General features: G+C 37.8%; 1 protein-coding gene across 1 annotated transcript; it reads left to right on the top strand.

The window, feature by feature from the left end:
• Window positions 1–1,096: 1,096 nt before the first annotated feature.
• alg8 (ALG8 alpha-1,3-glucosyltransferase) lies at window positions 1,097–26,655 on the top strand. The gene is made up of 13 exons (XM_079282854.1): window positions 1,097–1,183; window positions 2,243–2,321; window positions 2,763–2,956; window positions 7,372–7,481; window positions 7,977–8,044; window positions 8,131–8,257; window positions 9,151–9,254; window positions 9,431–9,551; window positions 9,735–9,874; window positions 11,847–11,986; window positions 12,134–12,231; window positions 25,000–25,072; window positions 25,664–26,655. Exons 1-13 carry the CDS (start codon window positions 1,101–1,103, stop codon window positions 25,881–25,883), a joined length of 1,557 nt encoding a protein of 518 aa, XP_079138980.1. The 5' UTR covers window positions 1,097–1,100; the 3' UTR covers window positions 25,884–26,655.
• The last annotated feature ends 283 nt before the right edge of the window (window positions 26,656–26,938 follow it).

Genomic DNA, 26,938 nt, shown 5'->3' with positions numbered 1-26,938 from the left:
ACATTTCAAATTCATATATGTCATTAAAATGAGCTCAACATTTAAAGTGATGAACACATTAATGCGTCAACTATTATAATACGATAATAAATTATATTATTCTGAATATATCATTCAGCATAATGAGTAATTTTACTTTCTGTACTTTAAATATATTGTTGTGTCTTTACTTGAGTAACATTTTGAATGCAGGATTTTTTACTCGTCACAGAGTATTTGTACACTGTAGTATTACTACTTTTACTTCAAAAAAATACCTGAATACTTTTGCACAACTGTCGATGATATAATGTAATATGATACAATATAATAGAATATAATGTAATATCATGTAATATCATGTAATAGTATGTAATATAATATAATATAATGTAATATAATGTAATGTAATATGATGTAATCCAATATTATGTAATATAATGTATTATAATGTAATATAATATAATGTAATATAATATAACACAGAGGCCATTTATCTTGCAGAGTGAATTAAAATTTTTTACACATTAAGTACATTTTTCCATCGATATTTACAGACTTTTATTGACGGGGGTTTTACATATACGGACCTTCTTGTTATTAAATGTTTTTAATTTTCCTTAAATTAAGGATCTGAATACGTTTTACAACATGATGATTGTATTTTACTCAGGAAGCTCAGAATTCCGAGCTTTACGAGGTGCTCTCAAAGGCATTTAAGATTACAGGACTGTCGTTCTGTCCTTCAACAATAACGTTTTATTAAAATATTGAAAACAAAACTATAAATTAATCACAAAGCAGCTGGTAAGTTTTATCCGGTAATTATTCATATATAAACCATTAAATATGTTTTAAACAGAAGTTCAGTCTTTTATGTCCGGCACGGAACTTGTCAATAAAGGTTTACATACAAACTCAACCACGTTACTAGGGTTCAATATCCAGAATATAACTTCTATATATATATATATATATTATTTTTTTAATTTATAGATAACATTATTATTGTGTTGAAATGAAGACTGTCATAAAGTCATGATGTGTTACATACTCCGGTCCAGTAGGAGGCGGTAATGCACCGTAAACGTTAGACGAAGAAGACCGACTACGTCACTGTCATGGCGGCGGCGGACAGCTGGAGCTGGTTTCCAGCGTTAGCTCTGGGTGTTTCTTTGCTGAAATGTCTGTTTATCAACGCATAGTGAGTGGGAACACTTTGATGGGAACCAGTTACACTCAACGCGGCAGCTCCAGGACGATTCTCTCTTCTTATTAGCATTAGCATTAGTCTGTTAGCATCCGGCTAACACACTGAGGAGCTAGTTAGTGTTAGCTACAAGCGGGAAATACTATTTAAAATGACATATTAACGTTAAAGAAGTTTTGAAAGCATCGATTCCAGCGGAAAAAGCATCGATATGATCTGTGTGCCTTCTTTATATACAGTATAGTTTATATGAAGATGGTTGGTGTAACATAACTCGACGTGTTATTAACTTGCAGGGTAATGTTGCCAAACAGCCACAGGATGTCGCTGTTTCTCATCAGAAGTTTGTTTAGAAGCTGAGTTCTAAAGTTTCAGACGGATTAATAACTATAATGCACAACCTGTCACTTCTAGCTCACGTGTTTGAATGATTTTGTCTCTGTTGCTGTGTTACGTACATTTATATCCTTTTATGGAGGCGGAAGTATTCACAAACAACTTGCACACGTCATAAAACAAAAGTTTATCAATACATGAGTTAAGTTCTGGTCATTTCTGCATTAACACAATAATCATAACGACGGGCTTCAACATCGTGTCTTAAATATTTAGTGACATCCTGAAGAACGTCTAGCTCACGTATTTGAATGATTAAGTCTTAAAATGTTACATTTATTTGATCCAAACCTCAAAAAAACCCTAAATTTAAGGGTTTCTCATATTTGCCAATGTATAAACGTCTTAAAACACGAGAGTATATCAATAGAGTCAGTATTAACATAAAGAAGCAGCACAGTCTGTACACTTATAGCTTAAATTCTGTAGTTGTGGCTTTATTTCTCTCACTGATACAAGTGTGTCGTAATCTGTGTTAAATGATCTCGCTTTAGGGTTCCTCGGGAGGTTTTTAGGAAACAATAATTATAAAAAATGGAAAAACCAGACGTGTACTGTTCCTAGTGAGTCTAGATTAAGTGTCATTTCTTCTGTATGGAGGCTGGTGTGTCTTCGCCCTCCACACTGGCCTGATGTTAATCTGTGTCCGTCTCTCAGTCACTCCACAGACTTCGAGGTGCACAGGAACTGGTTGGCCATCACTCACAGTCTGCCGGTGTCCAGGTGGTACCACGAGGTCAGCACGCCCAGTCCTACATCTATCTCTGGTTTAAACAGACGTTAGCCTCAAACGAGCTTCTCTTGCATCCTGAACATTAAAGGTGCCCCCCCGTTCCAGTTCATTCACGTCACAGCTGTAGGAGTTGAGGAGTCTGTACAGCTGTGTTGTGTATCTGCTGTTTGACGGGATTAATAGAGATTCAGGAAGTCACACACTTGAAGACACGTTACGTGTTTCAGCTGGTCGTTGTGATGTTCTTGTGTTTATTGTGTTTTGATGAATCTTTCTGGGATATTTGTGACAGAACTTAACTTAAAGTACGTTCCTCTGTTCTTCACTTGATGGTTTATTTGAGGAGTCATGTTCAGAGATGCATTCCTCCCTTAAAGACACTGATCTTAGTCTCTGAGAGAAACTGTGCAGCCGGTGAACTACAGAGCGCTTTGGTCCCTGCAGGACTCGTCGGAGTGGACCCTGGACTACCCTCCGCTGTTCGCCTGGTTCGAGCTCGGTCTGTCCCAGGTGGCTCAGCTCTTTGACGGGGACATGCTGCTGGTGGAGAACCTGAACTACGTCAGCCCGTCCGCGGTGCTCTTCCAGAGGCTGTCGGTCATCTTCACCGACGTGCTTTTTATCTACGCTGCCAGAGAGTGAGTCTGGATTCTACCGTTGTCTCTTATTACATCCTCACAGAGCGGGTTTCATTGTCTTCTTCTCTCCTTTAATAATTAACATTCTAACACATATCAAACTGTTTGATTCAGACTCCAAATGTTTTATTTACATGTTGAAATAGTTTGAAATGATTCAAACTTCCCACAGAGTCACATGACAGAATCCCGTTGAGGGATCGATCAGTAAACAGGTTCAAACTGATAAGTTCAGCTGATGTTCCAGCAGTAACTCTGCACGAACCTTCTGATTCTACTGAGAAGTCTGAAGAAGTTGATTCCAGCTTGTTCTAAGATGCTTTTATTGTGAAACTCTTGACACTGAAACAGGAAGCTGTTTAAATCTTCTCTTCTTCTTCATCTGTTGCTCAGAGGATCTTTGTCTCTTTGAACACACTTTTGTTCTCCGTCTACTAAACTAAACAACATCTATTAGTAACGAGGACTTTCTACACCAGGGGTGCCCACACGTTTTCGGCTTGCCAGCTACTTTTAAAATGACCGAGTCAAAATGATCTACCTACATTAAAAATGCTGAATATCTATCTATGTATATATGTGTGTGTGTGTGTGTGTGTGTATATATATATATATATATACTATCTATCTCTCCATCTCTCCATCTCTCCATCCATCCATACATACATACATCTATACATACATATATCTATCTATGTATCTATACATACATACAGATAGATATCTATCTATACATACATATATATACATAGATATATATATATAGATATATATCTATGTATATATATATATCTATGTATATATATACATAGATATATATATAGATATATATACATAGATATATATACATAGATATATACATAGATATATATACATAGATATATACATACATATATATACATAGATATATATACATAGATATATACATACATATATATACATAGATATATATACATAGATATATACATACATATATATACATAGATATATATACATACATATATATACATAGATATATACATACATATATATAGATATATATATATATAGATATATATACATAGATATATATACATAGATATATATACATAGATATATACTGAGTTATTTTATAAATGTGCAGCACATAAGTGGAGCAACTGGCTCGAGTAAAGCAAAGTCTGGAAAGTGTCAAACTCTGACAGACACTCTGCTCTGTGTAGCGCGCGCTGTCACGTTACGCACGCCTTCCGCTGAGTCTGCAGTTCTGACGCCAGCTTTTGGAACTTTGCCAAATCATGGCGCTGCAGCTTTAGCTTCTTTAGTAGAAATAAATTGGAAGGCTGACTAATTAGCTCGCCGGAGTTTTGCAGTAGCTCGTGCGGTTGACCGCGCATACGTGGTGACCCGTGTGTTAGAAAATCAAGTGGCAAATGCCATGAGGACATCTCATTTATTTTGAATGGCATGCCATCTACCCGCACTACCTCCGATCGACCGGTCGATCACGATCGACATATTGGGCACCCCTGACCTAAACTAAAGAACATCGTCTGAACCAAAGAACGTCGTCTGAACCAAAGAACATCGTCTGAACTAAAGAACATCGTCTGAACCAAAGAACATCGTCTGAACCAAAGAACATCGTCTGAACCAAAGAACATCATCTGAACTAAAGAACATCGTCTGAACTAAAGAACATCGTCTGAACCAAAGAACATCATCTGAACCAAAGAACGTCGTCTGAACCAAAGAACGTCGTCTGAACCAAAGAACGTCGTCTGAACCAAAGAACGTCGTCTGAACCAAAGAACGTCGTCTGAACCAAAGAACGTCGTCTGAACCAAAGAACGTCGTCTGAACCAAAGAACGTCGTCTGAACCAAAGAACGTCGTCTGAACCAAAGAACGTCGTCTGAACCAAAGAACGTCGTCTGAACCAAAGAACGTCGTCTGAACCAAAGAACGTCGTCTGAACCAAAGAACGTCGTCTGAACCAAAGAACGTCGTCTGAACCAAAGAACGTCGTCTGAACCAAAGAACGTCGTCTGAACCAAAGAACGTCGTCTGAACCAAAGAACGTCGTCTGAACCAAAGAACGTCGTCTGAACCAAAGAACGTCGTCTGAACCAAAGAACGTCGTCTGAACCAAAGAACGTCGTCTGAACCAAAGAACGTCGTCTGAACCAAAGAACGTCGTCTGAACCAAAGAACGTCGTCTGAACCAAAGAACGTCGTCTGAACCAAAGAACGTCGTCTGAACCAAAGAACATCGATTAGTAAAGAGGATTTTCTACACAATAAAAGCATCATTTAGACCAGGGATTCCCAAAGTGGGGTGCGCGCACCGCCTCTAGGGGGTGCGCGAGAGGAAAAGTGTAATGGCGGTCTGATGGTGTAATAATATTAAATATTAAAAAAAAATGTAATTTTAATTTAAAAACTGTCAGGTGGGACATCTGAAGCTATCAGTCGTAAAAGAGGAGAGGGACAGAGAGAGAGTCTTTCATTAGTCGCTCATTAATTGTAAATGAAATGTGATAATCTGCCTCTGAGCCTGTGCGTGTGTCCTCGCATCCGTATTGCTCTTTAAAAGTGACGCCTTGTGTCACTGAAAGATATTGAAACTTTGTTGCAGTGTTTCAGGGCGTTTTCACACCTTCAGTTCGTTTGCTTTGTTCTGATTCAGGGATTAATATGATACAATGTTGCAGTTTGTGTTCACACTGCAACATTTAACAGCGGACTAAATCTTGTAAACAAATGCCACGCGCGAGCAAACTGTTCTCTCATTGGTCCGATTCTTATGCGGCTATGAAGGCTTAAAAGGCTCTGTTGCGTCTTTTTTTTTTTATTATTAAGGGGGGGGGGGGGGGGTGCGCGAACCCGGTCGGGATGTAGAAGGGGGTGCGCGGCCTAAAAAGTTTGGGAGCCGCTGATTTAGACATATACAGAGTGACTGTTTAACATGTAACCAGTAGGTGGCAGCAGAACTACATTTCTATCTTGTGTGTTCAAGTCAGACGGCAAAGTCCGGTTCTGAAGAGTGAAGTCAAAGCTTCACGTGTTAAAGCTGCATTCTCTCTAGTGTCCACCAGGGGGCGACTCCTCTGGTTGTATAGAAGTCTATAGAAAATGACTCTACTTCTCTCTTGATTTATTCCCTCAGTAAACATTGTAAACATGAGTTTATGTCTCAATCTCTAGTTTCAAGTCTTCTTCAATACAGCATGATGTTCATTTAGTACATTATGGTCCATTTAGAGTCACACAGACCATAAAGCAGGGGATGCTTTAGGGCGGGGCTACACAGTGATTGACAGGTCTCTACGTCTCTCCTCCTCAATCCAGATATGGTCACTTCCTGTTCATGGGTTCATTTGTCTCTCAGGGTTCGTTAAGGCTCACTGGATGGAGGAATGGTATTTTGGCTACCAGTGTCTGAACGGCTGCAACCCGCTGATGCTGCGTCAGACCCGCCTATATATATATATTTATATATAGGCGGGTCTGACGCAGCATCAGCATAAATATATATATATATAAATTGATATATATATATATATAAATATTTATATATATATATATATATATAAATTTATATATATATATATATAAATTGATATATATATATATATATAAATTGATATATATATATATATATATAAATTTATATATATATATATATATATATATAAATTTATATATATATATATATATATATATATAAATTTATATATATATATATAAATATTTATATATATATATATAAATATTTATATATATATATATAAATATATATATATATATATAAATATATATAAATTTATATATATATATATATATAAATTTATATATATATATATATATATATATATATATAAATATTTATATATATATATAAATATTTATATATATATATAAATATTTATATATATATATATATAAATATTTATATATATATATATATATATATATAAATTTATATATATATATATATATATAGCGCAGGTTAAATATTATTGTAATGTTTCGGACCTTTGCCCGAGGAGATTTTCTCAATCTGGACCTTTTGGAATTTGAGTTGAAGACCCCTGATTTCGAGTCACACAGACCATAAAGCAGTGTTTAGGTCTTTTGCTGTCTCATGTGAGGAGGTTGTTTCTGTTTGTATGGAAGTTCTATTGTATAAAGTTACTTATATCGTAATTTAAGACTTTGGTCATATCGCGCACCCCCGACCTTTCTATCAGGCTTTTATTTTGGTGATCCAGTGACGTCACTGCAGCAAAGGAGAGATGACGTTAAGAGACAACCAGCTGCAGCGTTGAACTCACTCTGTGACTCTTTTATGTTTTTTTAACACACGTCTTGTGAATCAAAGACGCCGTATTTGGTTCCAGTAGCTTCGTCCTGATTGGCTCCGCCCTCTTCCAGGTGCTGCAGGTGCGTTCAGGAGCAGAAAGGCTCTCGGGACGTTTTGAGCCGCCCGTCCTTCGTCCTCGCCGTTCTGCTGCTCTGGAACTTCGGCCTCCTCATCGTCGACCGTATCCTTCAGAAGACGATATTCATGTCATCTTTGAAATGCTTCTTAAATCAGAAGGTTTGGGATCAGACTCGACATGTCCATTCGAGCTCGAGCATTCACTCCATGAGTTGAGTGAGAAACGCTGTTTTTAAACATTAGTTGTCTTTATTTATAAGAAACAAGAAAGTTGAACAAACCAGATCTTAAATCAAATGAGTTATTATTCTGTAGAATATTTCAAAAACTGGTTCCACAACGTTCTTAAAGAATCACTTAATTAACCTGCAAGTTCATTATTTTAATTTAATGCAGATTATTTCTTTACTTTGAACTGTTTTTGTTTAATACAAAAACAAAATTTAAGGGATTATCAGTTTGAGTTTTACAAAATAAAATATTTGTAAAACCTAAAAAAAGAATAAAGTTTTGCATCAGAGCGTGAGTTGGTGGAGTCTTTGGCTTCAATGATTGAATCAACATGTTCGTGAGATCAAACCTTCACGTTTCCTCTCAGATGTTCATTTCCAGTACAACGGCTTCTTGTTCGGGTTCCTGCTGCTCTCGGTGGCAAAACACCTGCAGGTTCGTACTCGCGACATAGAAACAACGTTTGCATTTCAACAAGCTGCTGAAATCCAGTTTTGTGTTTTTGTTTCTTTGTGCGACAGAACCGACACCTGCAGGGGGCGCTGCTGTTCTCCGTGCTGCTCAACCTGAAGCACATCTACCTGTACGTGGCTCCGGCCTACGGAGTCTACCTGCTGAGGAGCTACTGCTTCACTGAGGACCACCACGGTACCACTCACACACACACACACTCACACACTCACACACACAGAGACACACACTCACACACACTCACAGAGACTCACACACACAGAGACACACACACACTCACACACACACTCACACACACAGAGACACACACACTCACACACACTCACAGAGACTCACACACACACTCACACACACACACACACACTCACACACACAGAGACTCACACACACACTCACACACTCACACTCACAGAGACTCACACACACACTCACACACACACACTCACACACACAGAGACTCACACACACACACACACTCACACACTCACACACACAGAGACTCACACACTCACACACACTCACAGAGACTCACACACTCACACACACTCACAGAGACTCACACACACAGAGTCACACACACACTCACACACACACTCACACACACACACACACAGAGACACACACACACACACACTCACACACACACTCACACACACAGAGACACACACACTCACACACACAGAGACACACACACACACTCACACACACACACACTCACACACACACACACACACACACTCACACACACACACACACTCACACACACAGAGACACACACACACACACACTCACACACACACACACACACACTCACACACACACACACACACACTCTCTCACACACACACACACACACACACAGAGACACACACACACACTCACACACACACTCACACACACACTCACACACACACACAGAGACACACACACACACTCACACACACAGAGACACACACACACACACTCACACACACACACACACACACTCACACACACACACACACACACACACACACACACACACACACACACACACACACACACATATAAGTGTGTGTGTTTTTGTGCAGACGGCTCCATCAGGTGGAGGAGTTTCAGTCCGCTCCGTCTCTTGTCTCTCGGTGGCATCGTGTTCTCCGTCTGCGCTCTGTCCTTCGGCCCCTTCATCGTCATGGTGAGTGGAGTCTTCCTCTCGATTACTGAAGCTGGAATGAAAGTGGTGTGTAATCTGCAGTGTGTATCTGGGGACAGGGTGAGTCCTTTGAGGGAACTCTTCTTTGATTTGAATAAGACCTCACCTGAAGCTGCCGGGATGTGTGTGAGACCTGACGGTTGGCGTCTTTGTTTCAGGGGCAGCTCCCTCAGGTCCTGTCCCGTCTCTTCCCCTTTAAGCGGGGCCTCTGTCACGCCTACTGGGCCCCCAACTTCTGGGCCCTCTACAACATGCTGGACAAAAGCCTGGCGGTGCTGGGTGAGACTCCAGACGTCCTGTCTGATCCGTTAACTGTCATACACACCTGCATTTTACTTCTACCTTCCAATCAGATTTTGGTGATAAGTCAAGGAAAGTAATGTTGAAGTATTATTCATATAAAGTATAAAAAAGCCACTTGCACCACTTGATTGCCTGTAACAGAAACATCTACCTGTTCAGGTGTTCGTCTGAAGCTGCTGGAGGAGGCGGAGCTTCCTCGAGCCTCCATGACAGGCGGTTTGGTTCAGGAGTTTCAGCACTCGGTCCTCCCGTCCGTCACTCCCTCCGTCACACTCGTCTGCACTCTGCTCTCCATCCTGGTGAGCAACAAAGTGACCGATAGTGTTTCACTCTTTTCACTCTTATGAAGTGAAATACTGCAACACAGTGGAGATCAGTGGACACAGTAGAGATCAGTGGACACGGTAGAGATCAGTGGACACGGTAGAGATCAGTGGACACGGTAGAGATCAGTGAACACGGTAGAGATCAGTGAACACGGTAGAGATCAGTAAACACGGTAGAGATCAGTAAACACGGTAGAGATCAGTGAACACAGTAGAGATCAGTGGACACGGTAGAGATCAGTGAACACGGTAGAGATCAGTGGACACGGTAGAGATCAGTGGACACGGTAGAGATCAGTGAACACGGTAGAGATCAGTAAACACGGTAGAGATCAGAGAACACGGTAGAGATCAGTGAACACGGTAGAGATCAGTAAACACGGTAGAGATCAGTAGAGATCAGAGAACACGGTAGAGATCAGTGAACACGGTAGAGATCAGTAGAGATCAGAGAACACGGTAGAGATCAGTGGACACGGTAGAGATCAGTGGACACGGTAGAGATCAGTGAACACGGTAGAGATCAGTAAACACGGTAGAGATCAGTGGACACGGTAGAGATCAGTAAACACGGTAGAGATCAGTGGACACGGTAGAGATCAGTGGACACGGTAGAGATCAGTAAACACGGTAGAGATCAGTGAACACGGTAGAGATCAGTGGACACGGTAGAGATCAGTGGACACGGTAGAGATCAGTGAACACGGTAGAGATCAGTAAACACGGTAGAGATCAGAGAACACGGTAGAGATCAGTGAACACGGTAGAGATCAGTAAACACGGTAGAGATCAGTGGACACGGTAGAGATCAGTGGACACGGTAGAGATCAGTGAACACGGTAGAGATCAGTAAACACGGTAGAGATCAGAAAACACGGTAGAGATCAGTGAACACGGTAGAGATCAGTAAACACGGTAGAGATCAGTGGACACGGTAGAGATCAGTAAACACGGTAGAGATCAGTGGACACGGTAGAGATCAGTAAACACGGTAGAGATCAGTGGACACGGTAGAGATCAGTAAACACAGTAGAGTTCAGCAAGTGACCGTTAGAGTTCAGCAAGTGACCGTTAGAGTTCAGCAAGTGACCGTTAGAGTTCAGCAGGTGACCGGTAGAGTTCAGCAAGTGACCGTTAGAGTTCAGCAAGTGACCGTTAGAGTTCAGCAAGTGACCGTTAGAGTTCAGCAGGTGACCGGTAGAGTTCAGCAAGTGACTGTTAGAGTTCAGCAAGTGACCGTTAGAGTTCAGCAAGTGACCGTTAGAGTTCAGCAGGTGACCGGTAGAGTTCAGCAAGTGACCGTTAGAGTTCAGCAAGTGACCGTTAGAGTTCAGCAAGTGACCGTTAGAGTTCAGCAAGTGACCGTTAGAGTTCAGCAGGTGACCGGTAGAGTTCAGCAAGTGACTGTTAGAGTTCAGCAAGTGACCGTTAGAGTTCAGCAAGTGACCGTTAGAGTTCAGCAAGTGACTGTTAGAGTTCAGCAAGTGACTGTTAGAGTTCAGCAAGTGACCGTTAGAGTTCAGCAAGTGACCGTTAGAGTTCAGCAAGTGACTGTTAGAGTTCAGCAAGTGACCGTTAGAGTTCAGCAAGTGACCGTTAGAGTTCAGCAAGTGACTGTTAGAGTTCAGCAAGTGACTGTTAGAGTTCAGCAAGTGACCGTTAGAGTTCAGCAGGTGACCGGTAGAGTTCAGCAAGTGACTGTTAGAGTTCAGCAAGTGACCGTTAGAGTTCAGCAAGTGACTGTTAGAGTTCAGCAAGTGACCGTTAGAGTTCAGCAGGTGACCGTTAGAGTTCAGCAGGTGACCGGTAGAGTTCAGCAGGTGACCGTTAGAGTTCAGCAAGTGACCGTTAGAGTTCAGCAAGTGACCGTTAGAGTTCAGCAGGTGACCGGTAGAGTTCAGCAAGTGACCGGTGGAGTTCAGTCTCATGTTCTTCCTCTCTGCAGCCGGCGGTCGCCTCCATCTGGTGGCGTCCTCGCGGTGCTCGGGGTTTCCTGCGCTGCCTGCTGCTCTGCGCTCTGGGTTCCTTCATGTTCGGCTGGCACGTCCACGAGAAGGCCATCCTCCTCGCCGTCCTGCCTCTCAGGTGAGCCGCTCGCACATCTACCTGATGTTTCACACGGCGGTGGAATGTAAGGAAACAGCTGAACTCAACTATTGCACTCCCGTGTCCTGCTACCTCTACTTCTACTCTTCTACGTCTTTTCTTGCTGCTCCTCGGTTCTCCCTGCAGCATCCTGGCGGTGGAGAGCAGAGAGGATGCTGGGATCTACCTGCTTCTGACCACCACAGCTCATTACTCTCTGTTCCCGCTGCTCTTCAGCCCCGCAGGTAAACACCTCAACGTCTCAGTGAGACGCCTTCTCTCAATATTTACAATCATTTTACAAACCAAACAATCAGCAGATGAATCAATGATAACAATAATCATGAGGTAATAGTTCAGAATGAGCTCCAGCTGAACAAACTACAGTGAAATCCTGCTTTTACATGAATGTATGAGTCACAATACTCTCATGATAGAATACATAATAGTACAACAGACACGGTGTGAATACCTCAAACATTTTACTGAATATACCGACATACTTTACTGAAGGATCATTGTACTGTAACAGAGTATTTCTACAGTGTGGTATTAGTATGTTTACTATAACAGAGTATTTCTACAGCGTGGTATTAGTATGTTTACTATAACAGAGTATTCCTACAGTGTGGTATTAGTACTCTTACTATAACAGAGTATTTCTACAGTGTGGTATTAGTACTTTTACTATAACAGAGTATTCCTACAGGGTGGTATTAGTACTCTTACTATAACAGAGTATTTCTACAGTGTGGTATTAGTACTCTTACTATAACAGAGTATTCCTACAGTGTGGTATTAGTACTCTTACTATAACAGAGTATTCCTACAGTGTGGTATTAGTACTCTTACTATAACAGAGTATTTCTACAGTGTGGTATTAGTACTTTTACTATAACAGAGTATTCCTACAGTGTGGTATTAGTACTTTTACTGTAACAGAGTATTTCTACAGTGTGGTATTAGTACTTTTACTGTAACAGAGTATTTCTACAGTGTGGTATTAGTACTCTTACTATAACAGAGTATTCCTACAGCGTGGTATTAGTACTCTTACTAGAACAGAGTATTTCTACAGTGTGGTATTAGTATGTTTACTATAACAGAGTATTTCTACAGTGTGGTATTAGTACTTTTACTGTAACAGAGTATTTCTACAGTGTGGTATTAGTACTCTTACTATAACAGAGTATTTCTACAGTGTGGTATTAGTACTCTTACTATAACAGAGTATTCCTACAGTGTGGTATTAGTACTCTTACTATAACAGAGTATTTCTACAGTGTGGTATTAGTACTCTTACTATAACAGAGTATTTCTACAGTGTGGTATTAGTACTCTTACTATAACAGAGTATTCCTACAGTGTGGTATTAGTACTCTTACTATAACAGAGTATTTCTACAGTGTGGTATTAGTACTCTTACTATAACAGAGTATTTCTACAGTGTGGTATTAGTACTCTTACTATAACAGAGTATTTCTACAGTGTGGTATTAGTATGTTTACTATGACAGAGTATTTCTACAGTGTGGTATTAGTACTCTTACTATAACAGAGTATTCCTACAGCGTGGTATTAGTACTCTTACTAGAACAGAGTATTTCTACAGTGTGGTATTAGTATGTTTACTATAACAGAGTATTTCTACAGTGTGGTATTAGTACTTTTACTGTAACAGAGTATTTCTACAGTGTGGTATTAGTACTCTTACTATAACAGAGTATTTCTACAGTGTGGTATTAGTACTCTTACTATAACAGAGTATTTCTACAGTGTGGTATTAGTACTCTTACTATAACAGAGTATTCCTACAGTGTGGTATTAGTACTCTTACTATAACAGAGTATTTCTACAGTGTGGTATTAGTACTCTTACTATAACAGAGTATTTCTACAGTGTGGTATTAGTACTCTTACTATAACAGAGTATTTCTACAGTGTGGTATTAGTACTCTTACTGTAACAGAGTATTCCTACAGTGTGGTATTAGTACTCTTACTATAACAGAGTATTCCTACAGTGTGGTATTAGTACTCTTACTATAACAGAGTATTTCTACAGTGTGGTATTAGTACTCTTACTATAACAGAGTATTTCTACAGTGTGGTATTAGTACTCTTACTATAACAGAGTATTCCTACAGTGTGGTATTAGTACTCTTACTGTAACAGAGTATTCCTACAGTGTGGTATTAGTACTCTTACTGTAACAGAGTATTCCTACAGCGTGGTATTAGTACTCTTACTATAACAGAGTATTTCTACAGTGTGGTATTAGTACTCTTACTATAACAGAGTATTTCTACAGTGTGGTATTAGTACTCTTACTATAACAGAGTATTCCTACAGTGTGGTATTAGTACTCTTACTATAACAGAGTATTTCTACAGTGTGGTATTACTCTTACTATAACAGAGTATTCCTACAGTGTGGTATTAGTACTCTTACTATAACAGAGTATTCCTACAGTGTGGTATTAGTACTCTTACTGTAACAGAGTATTTCTACAGTGTGGTATTAGTACTCTTACTATAACAGAGTATTCCTACAGTGTGGTATTAGTACTCTTACTATAACAGAGTATTTCTACAGTGTGGTATTAGTACTCTTACTATAACAGAGTATTCCTACAGTGTGGTATTAGTACTCTTACTATAACAGAGTATTTCTACAGGGTGGTATTAGTACTCTTACTATAACAGAGTATTCCTACAGTGTGGTATTAGTACTCTTATTATAACAGAGTATTCCTACAGTGTGGTATTAGTACTCTTATTATAACAGAGTATTTCTACAGTGTGGTATTAGTACTCTTACTATAACAGAGTATTTCTACAGGGTGGTATTAGTACTCTTACTATAACAGAGTATTCCTACAGTGTGGTATTAGTACTCTTACTATAACATAGTATTTCTACAGTGTGGTATTAGTACTCTTACTATAACAGAGTATTTCTACAGTGTGGTATTAGTACTCTTACTATAACAGAGTATTCCTACAGTGTGGTATTAGTACTCTTACTATAACAGAGTATTTCTACAGTGTGGTATTAGTACTCTTACTATAACAGAGTATTTCTACAGTGTGGTATTAGTACTCTTACTATAACAGAGTATTCCTACAGTGTGGTATTAGTACTCTTATTATAACAGAGTATTCCTACAGTGTGGTATTAGTACTCTTACTATAACAGAGTATTTCTACAGGGTGGTATTAGTACTCTTACTATAACAGAGTATTTCTACAGCGTGGTATTAGTACTCTTATTATAACAGAGTATTCCTACAGTGTGGTATTAGTACTCTTACTATAACAGAGTATTTCTACAGCGTGGTATTAGTACTCTTATTATAACAGAGTATTCCTACAGTGTGGTATTAGTACTCTTACTATAACAGAGTATTTCTACAGGGTGGTATTAGTACTCTTACTATAACAGAGTATTCCTACAGTGTGGTATTAGTACTCTTACTATAACAGAGTATTTCTACAGGGTGGTATTAGTACTCTTACTATAACAGAGTATTCCTACAGTGTGGTATTAGTACTCTTACTATAACAGAGTATTTCTACAGGGTGGTATTAGTACTCTTACTATAACAGAGTATTCCTACAGTGTGGTATTAGTACTCTTACTATAACAGAGTATTTCTACAGTGTGGTATTAGTACTCTTACTATAACAGAGTATTTCTACAGTGTGGTATTAGTACTCTTACTATAACAGAGTATTCCTACAGTGTGGTATTAGTACTCTTACTATAACAGAGTATTCCTACAGGGTGGTATTAGTACTTTTACTGTAACAGAGTATTCCTACAGTGTGGTATTAGTACTCTTACTGTAACAGAGTATTCCTACAGGGTGGTATTAGTACTTTTACTGTAACAGAGTATTCCTACAGCATGGTATTAGTACTCTTACTGTAACAGAGTATTCCTACAGTGTGGTATTAGTACTCTTACTATAACAGAGTATTTCTACAGCGTGGTATTATTACTCTTATTATAACAGAGTATTCCTACAGTGTGGTATTAGTACTCTTACTATAACAGAGTATTTCTACAGTGTGGTATTAGTACTCTTACTATAACAGAGTATTTCTACAGTGTGGTATTAGTACTCTTACTATAACAGAGTATTTCTACAGTGTGGTATTAGTACTCTTACTATAACAGAGTATTCCTACAGTGTGGTATTAGTACTCTTACTATAACAGAGTATTTCTACAGTGTGGTATTAGTACTCTTACTATAACAGAGTATTTCTACAGTGTGGTATTAGTACTCTTACTATAACAGAGTATTCCTACAGTGTGGTATTAGTACTCTTACTATAACAGAGTATTTCTACAGTGTGGTATTAGTACTCTTACTATAACAGAGTATTTCTACAGTGTGGTATTAGTACTCTTACTATAACAGAGTATTCCTACAGTGTGGTATTAGTACTCTTACTATAACAGAGTATTTCTACAGTGTGGTATTAGTACTCTTACTATAACAGAGTATTTCTACAGTGTGGTATTAGTACTCTTACTATAACAGAGTATTCCTACAGGGTGGTATTAGTACTTTTACTGTAACAGAGTATTCCTACAGTGTGGTATTAGTACTCTTACTGTAACAGAGTATTCCTACAGGGTGGTATTAGTACTTTTACTGTAACAGAGTATCTCTACAGTGTGGTATTAGTACTCTTACTGTAACAGAGTATTCCTACAGTGTGGTATTAGTACTCTTACTATAACAGAGTATTCCTACAGTGTGGTATTAGTACTCTTACTATAACAGAGTATTCCTACAGGGTGGTATTAGTACTTTTACTGTAACAGAGTATTCCTACAGTGTGGTATTAGTACTCTTACTGTAACAGAGTATTCCTACAGTGTGGTATTAGTACTCTTACTATAACAGAGTATTTCTACAGTGTGGTATTAGTACTCTTACTATAACAGAGTATTTCTACAGTGTGGTATTAGTACTCTTACTATAACAGAGTATTTCTACAGTGTGGTATTAGTACTCTTACTATAACAGAGTATTTCTACAGTGTGGTATTAGTACTCTTACTATAACAGAGTATTTCTACAGTGTGGTATTAGTACTCTTACTATAACAGAGTATTCCTACAGTGTGGTATTAGTACTCTTACTATAACAGAGTATTTCTACAGTGTGGTATTAGTACTCTTACTATAACAGAGTATTTCTACAGTGTGGTATTAGTACTCTTACTATAACAGAGTATTCCTACAGTGTGGTATTAGTACTCTTACTATAACAGAGTATTTCTACAGTGTGGTATTAGTACTCTTACTATAACAGAGTATTTCTACAGTGTGGTATTAGTACTCTTACTATAACAGAGTATTCCTACAGGGTGGTATTAGTACTTTTACTGTAACAGAGTATTCCTACAGTGTGGTATTAGTACTCTTACTGTAACAGAGTATTCCTACAGGGTGGTATTAGTACTTTTACTATAACAGAGTATTCCTACAGGGTGGTATTAGTACTTTTACTGTAACAGAGTATCTCTACAGTGTGGTATTAGTACTCTTACTATAACAGAGTATTCCTACAGGGTGGTATTAGTACTCTTACTATAACAGAGTATTCCTACAGTGTGGTATTAGTACTCTTACTGTAACAGAGTATTCCTACAGGGTGGTATTAGTACTTTTACTGTAACAGAGTATCTCTACAGTGTGGTATTAGTACTCTTACTGTAACAGAGTATTCCTACAGTGTGGTATTAGTACTCTTACTATAACAGAGTATTTCTACAGGGTGGTATTAGTACTTTTACTATAACAGAGTATTCCTACAGTGTGGTATTAGTACTCTTACTATAACAGAGTATTCCTACAGTGTGGTATTAGTACTCTTACTATAACAGAGTATTCCTACAGGGTGGTATTAGTACTTTTACTGTAACAGAGTATTCCTACAGTGTGGTATTAGTACTCTTACTATAACAGAGTATTCCTACAGTGTGGTATTAGTACTCTTACTATAACAGAGTATTCCTACAGTGTGGTATTAGTACTCTTACTGTAACAGAGTATTCCTACAGTGTGGTATTAGTACTCTTACTATAACAGAGTATTTCTACAGTGTGGTATTAGTACTCTTACTATAACAGAGTATTCCTACAGTGTGGTATTAGTACTCTTACTGTAACAGAGTATTCCTACAGGGTGGTATTAGTACTTTTACTATAACAGAGTATTCCTACAGGGTGGTATTAGTACTTTTACTGTAACAGAGTATCTCTACAGTGTGGTATTAGTACTCTTACTATAACAGAGTATTCCTACAGGGTGGTATTAGTACTCTTACTATAACAGAGTATTCCTACAGTGTGGTATTAGTACTCTTACTGTAACAGAGTATTCCTACAGGGTGGTATTAGTACTTTTACTGTAACAGAGTATCTCTACAGTGTGGTATTAGTACTCTTACTGTAACAGAGTATTCCTACAGTGTGGTATTAGTACTCTTACTATAACAGAGTATTTCTACAGGGTGGTATTAGTACTTTTACTATAACAGAGTATTCCTACAGTGTGGTATTAGTACTCTTACTATAACAGAGTATTCCTACAGTGTGGTATTAGTACTCTTACTGTAACAGAGTATTCCTACAGTGTGGTATTAGTACTCTTACTATAACAGAGTATTTCTACAGTGTGGTATTAGTACTCTTACTATAACAGAGTATTCCTACAGTGTGGTATTAGTACTCTTACTGTAACAGAGTATTCCTACAGGGTGGTATTAGTACTTTTACTATAACAGAGTATTCCTACAGGGTGGTATTAGTACTTTTACTGTAACAGAGTATCTCTACAGTGTGGTATTAGTACTCTTACTATAACAGAGTATTCCTACAGGGTGGTATTAGTACTCTTACTATAACAGAGTATTCCTACAGTGTGGTATTAGTACTCTTACTGTAACAGAGTATTCCTACAGGGTGGTATTAGTACTTTTACTGTAACAGAGTATCTCTACAGTGTGGTATTAGTACTCTTACTATAACAGAGTATTCCTACAGTGTGGTATTAGTACTCTTACTATAACAGAGTATTCCTACAGGGTGGTATTAGTACTTTTACTGTAACAGAGTATTCCTACAGTGTGGTATTAGTACTCTTACTATAACAGAGTATTCCTACAGTGTGGTATTAGTACTCTTACTATAACAGAGTATTCCTACAGTGTGGTATTAGTACTCTTACTGTAACAGAGTATTCCTACAGTGTGGTATTAGTACTCTTACTATAACAGAGTATTTCTACAGTGTGGTATTAGTACTCTTACTATAACAGAGTATTCCTACAGTGTGGTATTAGTACTCTTACTGTAACAGAGTATTCCTACAGGGTGGTATTAGTACTTTTACTATAACAGAGTATTCCTACAGGGTGGTATTAGTACTTTTACTGTAACAGAGTATCTCTACAGTGTGGTATTAGTACTCTTACTATAACAGAGTATTCCTACAGGGTGGTATTAGTACTCTTACTATAACAGAGTATTCCTACAGTGTGGTATTAGTACTCTTACTGTAACAGAGTATTCCTACAGGGTGGTATTAGTACTTTTACTGTAACAGAGTATCTCTACAGTGTGGTATTAGTACTCTTACTGTAACAGAGTATTCCTACAGTGTGGTATTAGTACTCTTACTATAACAGAGTATTCCTACAGTGTGGTATTAGTACTCTTACTGTAACAGAGTATTCCTACAGGGTGGTATTAGTACTTTTACTATAACAGAGTATTCCTACAGGGTGGTATTAGTACTTTTACTGTAACAGAGTATCTCTACAGTGTGGTATTAGTACTCTTACTATAACAGAGTATTCCTACAGGGTGGTATTAGTACTCTTACTATAACAGAGTATTCCTACAGTGTGGTATTAGTACTCTTACTGTAACAGAGTATTCCTACAGGGTGGTATTAGTACTTTTACTGTAACAGAGTATCTCTACAGTGTGGTATTAGTACTCTTACTGTAACAGAGTATTCCTACAGTGTGGTATTAGTACTCTTACTATAACAGAGTATTTCTACAGGGTGGTATTAGTACTTTTACTATAACAGAGTATTCCTACAGTGTGGTATTAGTACTCTTACTATAACAGAGTATTCCTACAGTGTGGTATTAGTACTCTTACTATAACAGAGTATTCCTACAGGGTGGTATTAGTACTTTTACTGTAACAGAGTATTCCTACAGTGTGGTATTAGTACTCTTACTATAACAGAGTATTCCTACAGTGTGGTATTAGTACTCTTACTATAACAGAGTATTCCTACAGTGTGGTATTAGTACTCTTACTGTAACAGAGTATTCCTACAGTGTGGTATTAGTACTCTTACTATAACAGAGTATTTCTACAGTGTGGTATTAGTACTCTTACTATAACAGAGTATTCCTACAGTGTGGTATTAGTACTTTTACTGTAACAGAGTATTCCTACAGTGTGGTATTAGTACTCTTACTGTAACAGAGTATTCCTACAGTGTGGTATTAGTACTCTTACTATAACAGAGTATTTCTACAGTGTGGTATTAGTACTCTTACTATAACAGAGTATTTCTACAGTGTGGTATTAGTACTCTTACTATAACAGAGTATTTCTACAGTGTGGTATTAGTACTCTTACTATAACAGAGTATTTCTACAGTGTGGTATTAGTACTCTTACTATAACAGAGTATTTCTACAGTGTGGTATTAGTACTCTTACTATAACAGAGTATTCCTACAGTGTGGTATTAGTACTCTTACTATAACAGAGTATTTCTACAGTGTGGTATTAGTACTCTTACTATAACAGAGTATTTCTACAGTGTGGTATTAGTACTCTTACTATAACAGAGTATTCCTACAGTGTGGTATTAGTACTCTTACTATAACAGAGTATTTCTACAGTGTGGTATTAGTACTCTTACTATAACAGAGTATTTCTACAGTGTGGTATTAGTACTCTTACTATAACAGAGTATTCCTACAGGGTGGTATTAGTACTTTTACTGTAACAGAGTATTCCTACAGTGTGGTATTAGTACTCTTACTGTAACAGAGTATTCCTACAGGGTGGTATTAGTACTTTTACTATAACAGAGTATTCCTACAGGGTGGTATTAGTACTTTTACTGTAACAGAGTATCTCTACAGTGTGGTATTAGTACTCTTACTATAACAGAGTATTCCTACAGGGTGGTATTAGTACTCTTACTATAACAGAGTATTCCTACAGTGTGGTATTAGTACTCTTACTGTAACAGAGTATTCCTACAGGGTGGTATTAGTACTTTTACTGTAACAGAGTATCTCTACAGTGTGGTATTAGTACTCTTACTGTAACAGAGTATTCCTACAGTGTGGTATTAGTACTCTTACTATAACAGAGTATTTCTACAGGGTGGTATTAGTACTTTTACTATAACAGAGTATTCCTACAGTGTGGTATTAGTACTCTTACTATAACAGAGTATTCCTACAGTGTGGTATTAGTACTCTTACTATAACAGAGTATTCCTACAGGGTGGTATTAGTACTTTTACTGTAACAGAGTATTCCTACAGTGTGGTATTAGTACTCTTACTATAACAGAGTATTCCTACAGTGTGGTATTAGTACTCTTACTATAACAGAGTATTCCTACAGTGTGGTATTAGTACTCTTACTGTAACAGAGTATTCCTACAGTGTGGTATTAGTACTCTTACTATAACAGAGTATTTCTACAGTGTGGTATTAGTACTCTTACTATAACAGAGTATTCCTACAGTGTGGTATTAGTACTCTTACTGTAACAGAGTATTTCTACAGTGTGGTATTAGTACTTTTACTGTAACAGAGTATTCCTACAGTGTGGTATTAGTACTCTTACTGTAACAGAGTATTTCTACAGTGTGGTATTAGTACTTTTACTGTAACAGAGTATTCCTACAGTGTGGTATTAGTATGTTTACTGTAACAGAGTATTCCTACAGTGTGGTATTAGTACTTTTACTGTAACAGAGTATTCCTACAGTGTGGTATTAGTACTCTTACTGTAACAGAGTATTTCTACAGTGTGGTATTAGTACTCTTACTATAACAGAGTATTCCTACAGTGTGGTATTAGTACTTTTACTGTAACAGAGTATTCCTACAGGGTGGTATTAGTACTCTTACTATAACAGAGTTTTCCTACAGTGTGGTATTAGTACTTTTACTGTAACAGAGTATTCCTACAGTGTGGTATTAGTACTTTTACTATAACAGAGTGTTCCTACAGTGTGGTATTAGTACTCTTACTATAACAGAGTATTCCTACAGTGTGGTATTAGTACTCTTACTATAACAGAGTATTTCTACAGTGTGGTATTAGTACTCTTACTATAACAGAGTATTCCTACAGTGTGGTATTAGTACTCTTACTATAACAGAGTATTCCTACAGTGTGGTATTAGTACTCTTACTATAACAGAGTATTCCTACAGTGTGGTATTAGTACTCTTACTATAACAGAGTATTCCTACAGTGTGGTATTAGTACTCTTACTATAACAGAGTATTCCTACAGTGTGGTATTAGTACTCTTACTATAACAGAGTATTCCTACAGTGTGGTATTAGTACTCTTACTATAACAGAGTATTCCTACAGGGTGGTATTAGTACTTTTACTATAACAGAGTATTCCTACAGTGTGGTATTAGTACTTTTACTATAACAGAGTATTCCTACAGGGTGGTATTAGTACTTTTACTATAACAGAGTATTCCTACAGTGTGGTATTAGTACTCTTACTATAACAGAGTATTCCTACAGTGTGGTATTAGTACTCTTACTATAACAGAGTATTCCTACAGTGTGGTATTAGTACTCTTACTATAACAGAGTATTCCTACAGGGTGGTATTAGTACTTTTACTATAACAGAGTATTCCTACAGGGTGGTATTAGTACTTTTACTATAACAGAGTATTCCTACAGTGTGGTATTAGTACTCTTACTATAACAGAGTATTCCTACAGTGTGGTATTAGTACTCTTACTATAACAGAGTATTCCTACAGGGTGGTATTAGTACTTTTACTATAACAGAGTATTCCTACAGTGTGGTATTAGTACTCTTACTATAACAGAGTATTCCTACAGTGTGGTATTAGTACTCTTACTATAACAGAGTATTCCTACAGTGTGGTATTAGTACTCTTACTATAACAGAGTATTCCTACAGTGTGGTATTAGTACTCTTACTATAACAGAGTATTCCTACAGGGTGGTATTAGTACTTTTACTGTAACAGAGTATTCCTACAGTGTGGTATTAGTACTCTTACTGTAACAGAGTATTCCTACAGGGTGGTATTAGTACTTTTACTGTAACAGAGTATTCCTACAGCATGGTATTAGTACTCTTACTATAACAGAGTATTCCTACAGTGTGGTATTAGTACTCTTACTATAACAGAGTATTCCTACAGTGTGGTATTAGTACTCTTACTATAACAGAGTATTCCTACAGTGTGGTATTAGTACTCTTACTATAACAGAGTATTTCTACAGTGTGGTATTAGTACTATTACTATAACAGAGTATTCCTACAGTGTGGTATTAGTACTTTTACTGTAACAGAGTATTCCTACAGTGTGGTATTAGTACTTTTACTGTAACAGAGTATTCCTACAGTGTGGTATTAGTACTTTTACTGTAACAGAGTATTCCTACAGTGTGGTATTAGTACTCTTACTGTAACAGAGTATTTCTACAGTGTGGTATTAGTATGTTTACTGTAACAAAGTATTTCTACAGTGTGGTATTAGTACTCTTACTATAACAGAGTATTCCTACAGTGTGGTATTAGTACTTTTACTGTAACAGAGTATTTCTACAGTGTGGTATTAGTACTTTTACTGTAACAGAGTATTTCTACAGTGTGGTATTAGTACTTTTACTGTAACAGAGTATTCCTACAGTGTGGTATTAGTACTTTTACTGTAACAGAGTATTCCTACAGTGTGGTATTAGTACTCTTACTGTAACAGAGTATTTCTACAGTGTGGTATTAGTATGTTTACTGTAACAGAGTATTCCTACAGTGTGGTATTAGTACTTTTACTGTAACAGAGTATTTCTACAGTGTGGTATTAGTACTTTTACTGTAACAGAGTATTTCTACAGTGTGGTATTAGTACTTTTACTGTAACAGTAGTTCCACAGTGTGGTATTAGTACTCTTACTGTAACAGAGTATTTCTACAGTGTGGTATTAGTACTTTTACTGTAACAAAGTATTCCTACAGTGTGGTATTAGTACTCTTACTATAACAGAGTATTTCTACAGTGTGGTATTAGTACTTTTACTGTAACAAAGTATTCCTACAGTGTGGTATTAGTACTCTTACTGTAACAGAGTATTTCTACAGTGTGGTATTATTACTTTTACTGTAACAGAGTATTTCTACAGTGTGGTATTAGTACTTTTACTGTAACAGAGTATTTCTACAGTGTGGTATTAGTACTTTTACTGTAACAGTAGTTCCACAGTGTGGTATTAGTACTCTTACTATAACAGAGTATTCCTACAGTGTGGTATTAGTACTCTTACTATAACAGAGTATTCCTACAGTGTGGTATTAGTACTCTTACTGTAACAGAGTATTTCTACAGTGTGGTATTAGTACTTTTACTGTAACAGTAGTTCCACAGTGTGGTATTAGTACTCTTACTATAACAGAGTATTCCTACAGTGTGGTATTAGTACTCTTACTGTAACAGAGTATTTCTACAGTGTGGTATTATTACTTTTACTGTAACAGAGTATTTCTACAGTGTGGTATTAGTACTTTTACTGTAACAGAGTATTTCTACAGTGTGGTATTAGTACTTTTACTGTAACAAAGTATTCCTACAGTGTGGTATTAGTACTCTTACTATAACAGAGTATTCCTACAGTGTGGTATTAGTACTGTAGTGAAATATCTGAATACTTCCTCGTCTGTGGTTCAGAGCTGCCCATCAAAGTGTTTCTGATGCTGATGTTCACCATCTACTCTTTCACTGCTCTGAGGAAACTCCACAGGTAAAGAAAGTACCGGTACACACATATACACACATATACACATATATACATATATATATATTAGTGCTGGGCAAGTTAACGCATTCATCAATTAATGCCGACAATTATTTTATCGCGCGTTAACGCATTTTTTTAAATAAAAAAATCTTCTTTTTTTTTCATAAACTGAAAGACAAGAGACGATACATAAACATAACAACAAGAGGATGACAAGACCAGTGGATCAAAGCCAGCAAACATGCGCAATACACTGCTTTATAATCCATTATTGAACTTTGTCATAACAATGAGATTAATCGCGATTAAATATTTTAATCGTTGCCCAGCACTAGTGTGTATATATATATATATATATATATATATATATATATATATATACACACATATATATATATATATATACACATATATATATATACACACATATATATATATATATATACACACATATATATATATATATATATATATATATATATATACACACATATATATATATTATATAATACTTAAAGAATAACGTTTAATCTACAAAGTTGTATTTGACTCCATTACCCAGAGTGCTCAGTAATCAGATCGCTCTCCTCTCAGCGCTCGTTTGCTCCGCCCCCTCGAGTCCGTCTACCTGATGGGACTGGTTGCCGTGGCGATCGCCTGCGAGGTGGTCTTCCCCCTGTCGCCGTGGCAACATCAGCTGCCCTTCCTCCCCCTGCTGGCGACCTCGGTGTACTGCTCGGCCGGCGTCTGCCACTGCTTCCTGCGTCTCTACGTCAGCCTGCTGAGGCAGGAGGAGAAGCACAAGCGGCTGTGAGAGGACGCAGGTTAGACTCCCCAAAACAACAACACACCGCACACGTGCCCCTGAGCAAGGCACCCAGACACTGATCAGTCAGGAGGGAGGGACCAATAACTGCTGGTCCGGGTTTCTGGCTCAGTTTTAGTTGTTTTTCTTCTTCTTCTGGATTATCGACCAAACACCGACCACATGTACACAACAACAACAACATCATCATCATCATCCAGAGTAAACATGTCAAACGACCGTGTTGATTAGATAACTGAACCCTGCTGTGTGTTGACTGCATCACCATAAACACACGAGTCGTGAAGCTGGGATCTATGACTCTGTGAGGTTAATGTGGAGAACCAATGAGCTCAGCAGCAGCAGAGCTGAGGCGGCATCCAGCTGTGTGCCACATGTGCACCTTCTTAAAACAACATCTTGGCTTTTCTGTACGTTCCCTGCGGGCGTTAGCTTCCACACAGGAAGTAACTGCAGGTCCGAGTCACGATGACATCATACTTGATACCCTTAGAGCTCAAGCGTTGACCGGTTCTGCTCGTGAGCAGTCATCACGCCTTTACAGCTGGTTTCACATTCAAAGCTTCACTGGAAGACCTCCAGAGAAGCTTCCAGACCTTCTGTCGGCCGTCCAGCCTGAATGCAAACCCCGATGCATGCTGGGATAGATTCCAGGCGGTCTCACCTGAGACGTGCAGGTGAATGAAACCAGCTGACCAGTGATGACGAGCTACTTCCTGGTTTTATGAAATATATAGCGTGGACCAGAAGCAGAACTGAACGACGCTTATTATCTTTGTATTTCTATATTTTCAAATAAAAAAGATGAATTCATGCTATTTGTGGAATGTTTATTGTTAAATCTTCATCGCTTCACCTTCCAAACAAAACTGAGAACTCATTTTAATAATTCCCAAAATACAAAGTGGTTCCCAGAGCACGTGGTTAGTCGTCAGTTTATGAAATAAAATGACTCATTTTGTTGAATAAAGTTTATTGATAAGGCAACACAAGACATGATCGGTTGACAGTAACTTAGTTTTGCACACTTTGACTGTAGAAGT

Source organism: Melanostigma gelatinosum (assembly GCF_949748355.1).
Source record: "Melanostigma gelatinosum genome assembly, chromosome: 14".
Taxonomy (NCBI): domain Eukaryota; kingdom Metazoa; phylum Chordata; class Actinopteri; order Perciformes; family Zoarcidae; genus Melanostigma; species Melanostigma gelatinosum.
The sequence above is the reverse complement of the archived record's forward strand: the minus strand, read 5'-3'. Positions and strand labels throughout refer to the sequence as shown.

Bases quoted from the DNA above. Each gene is read 5' to 3' on its own strand.
- alg8 (XM_079282854.1), top strand. From the start codon at position 1,101: ATGGCGGCGGCGGACAGCTGGAGCTGGTTTCCAGCGTTAGCTCTGGGT. The intron at 7,482-7,976 runs GTATCCTTCAGA...GTTTCCTCTCAG, and splicing joins CGGCCTCCTCATCGTCGACC to ATGTTCATTTCCAGTACAAC. The intron at 9,875-11,846 runs GTGAGCAACAAA...TCCTCTCTGCAG, and splicing joins GCACTCTGCTCTCCATCCTG to CCGGCGGTCGCCTCCATCTG.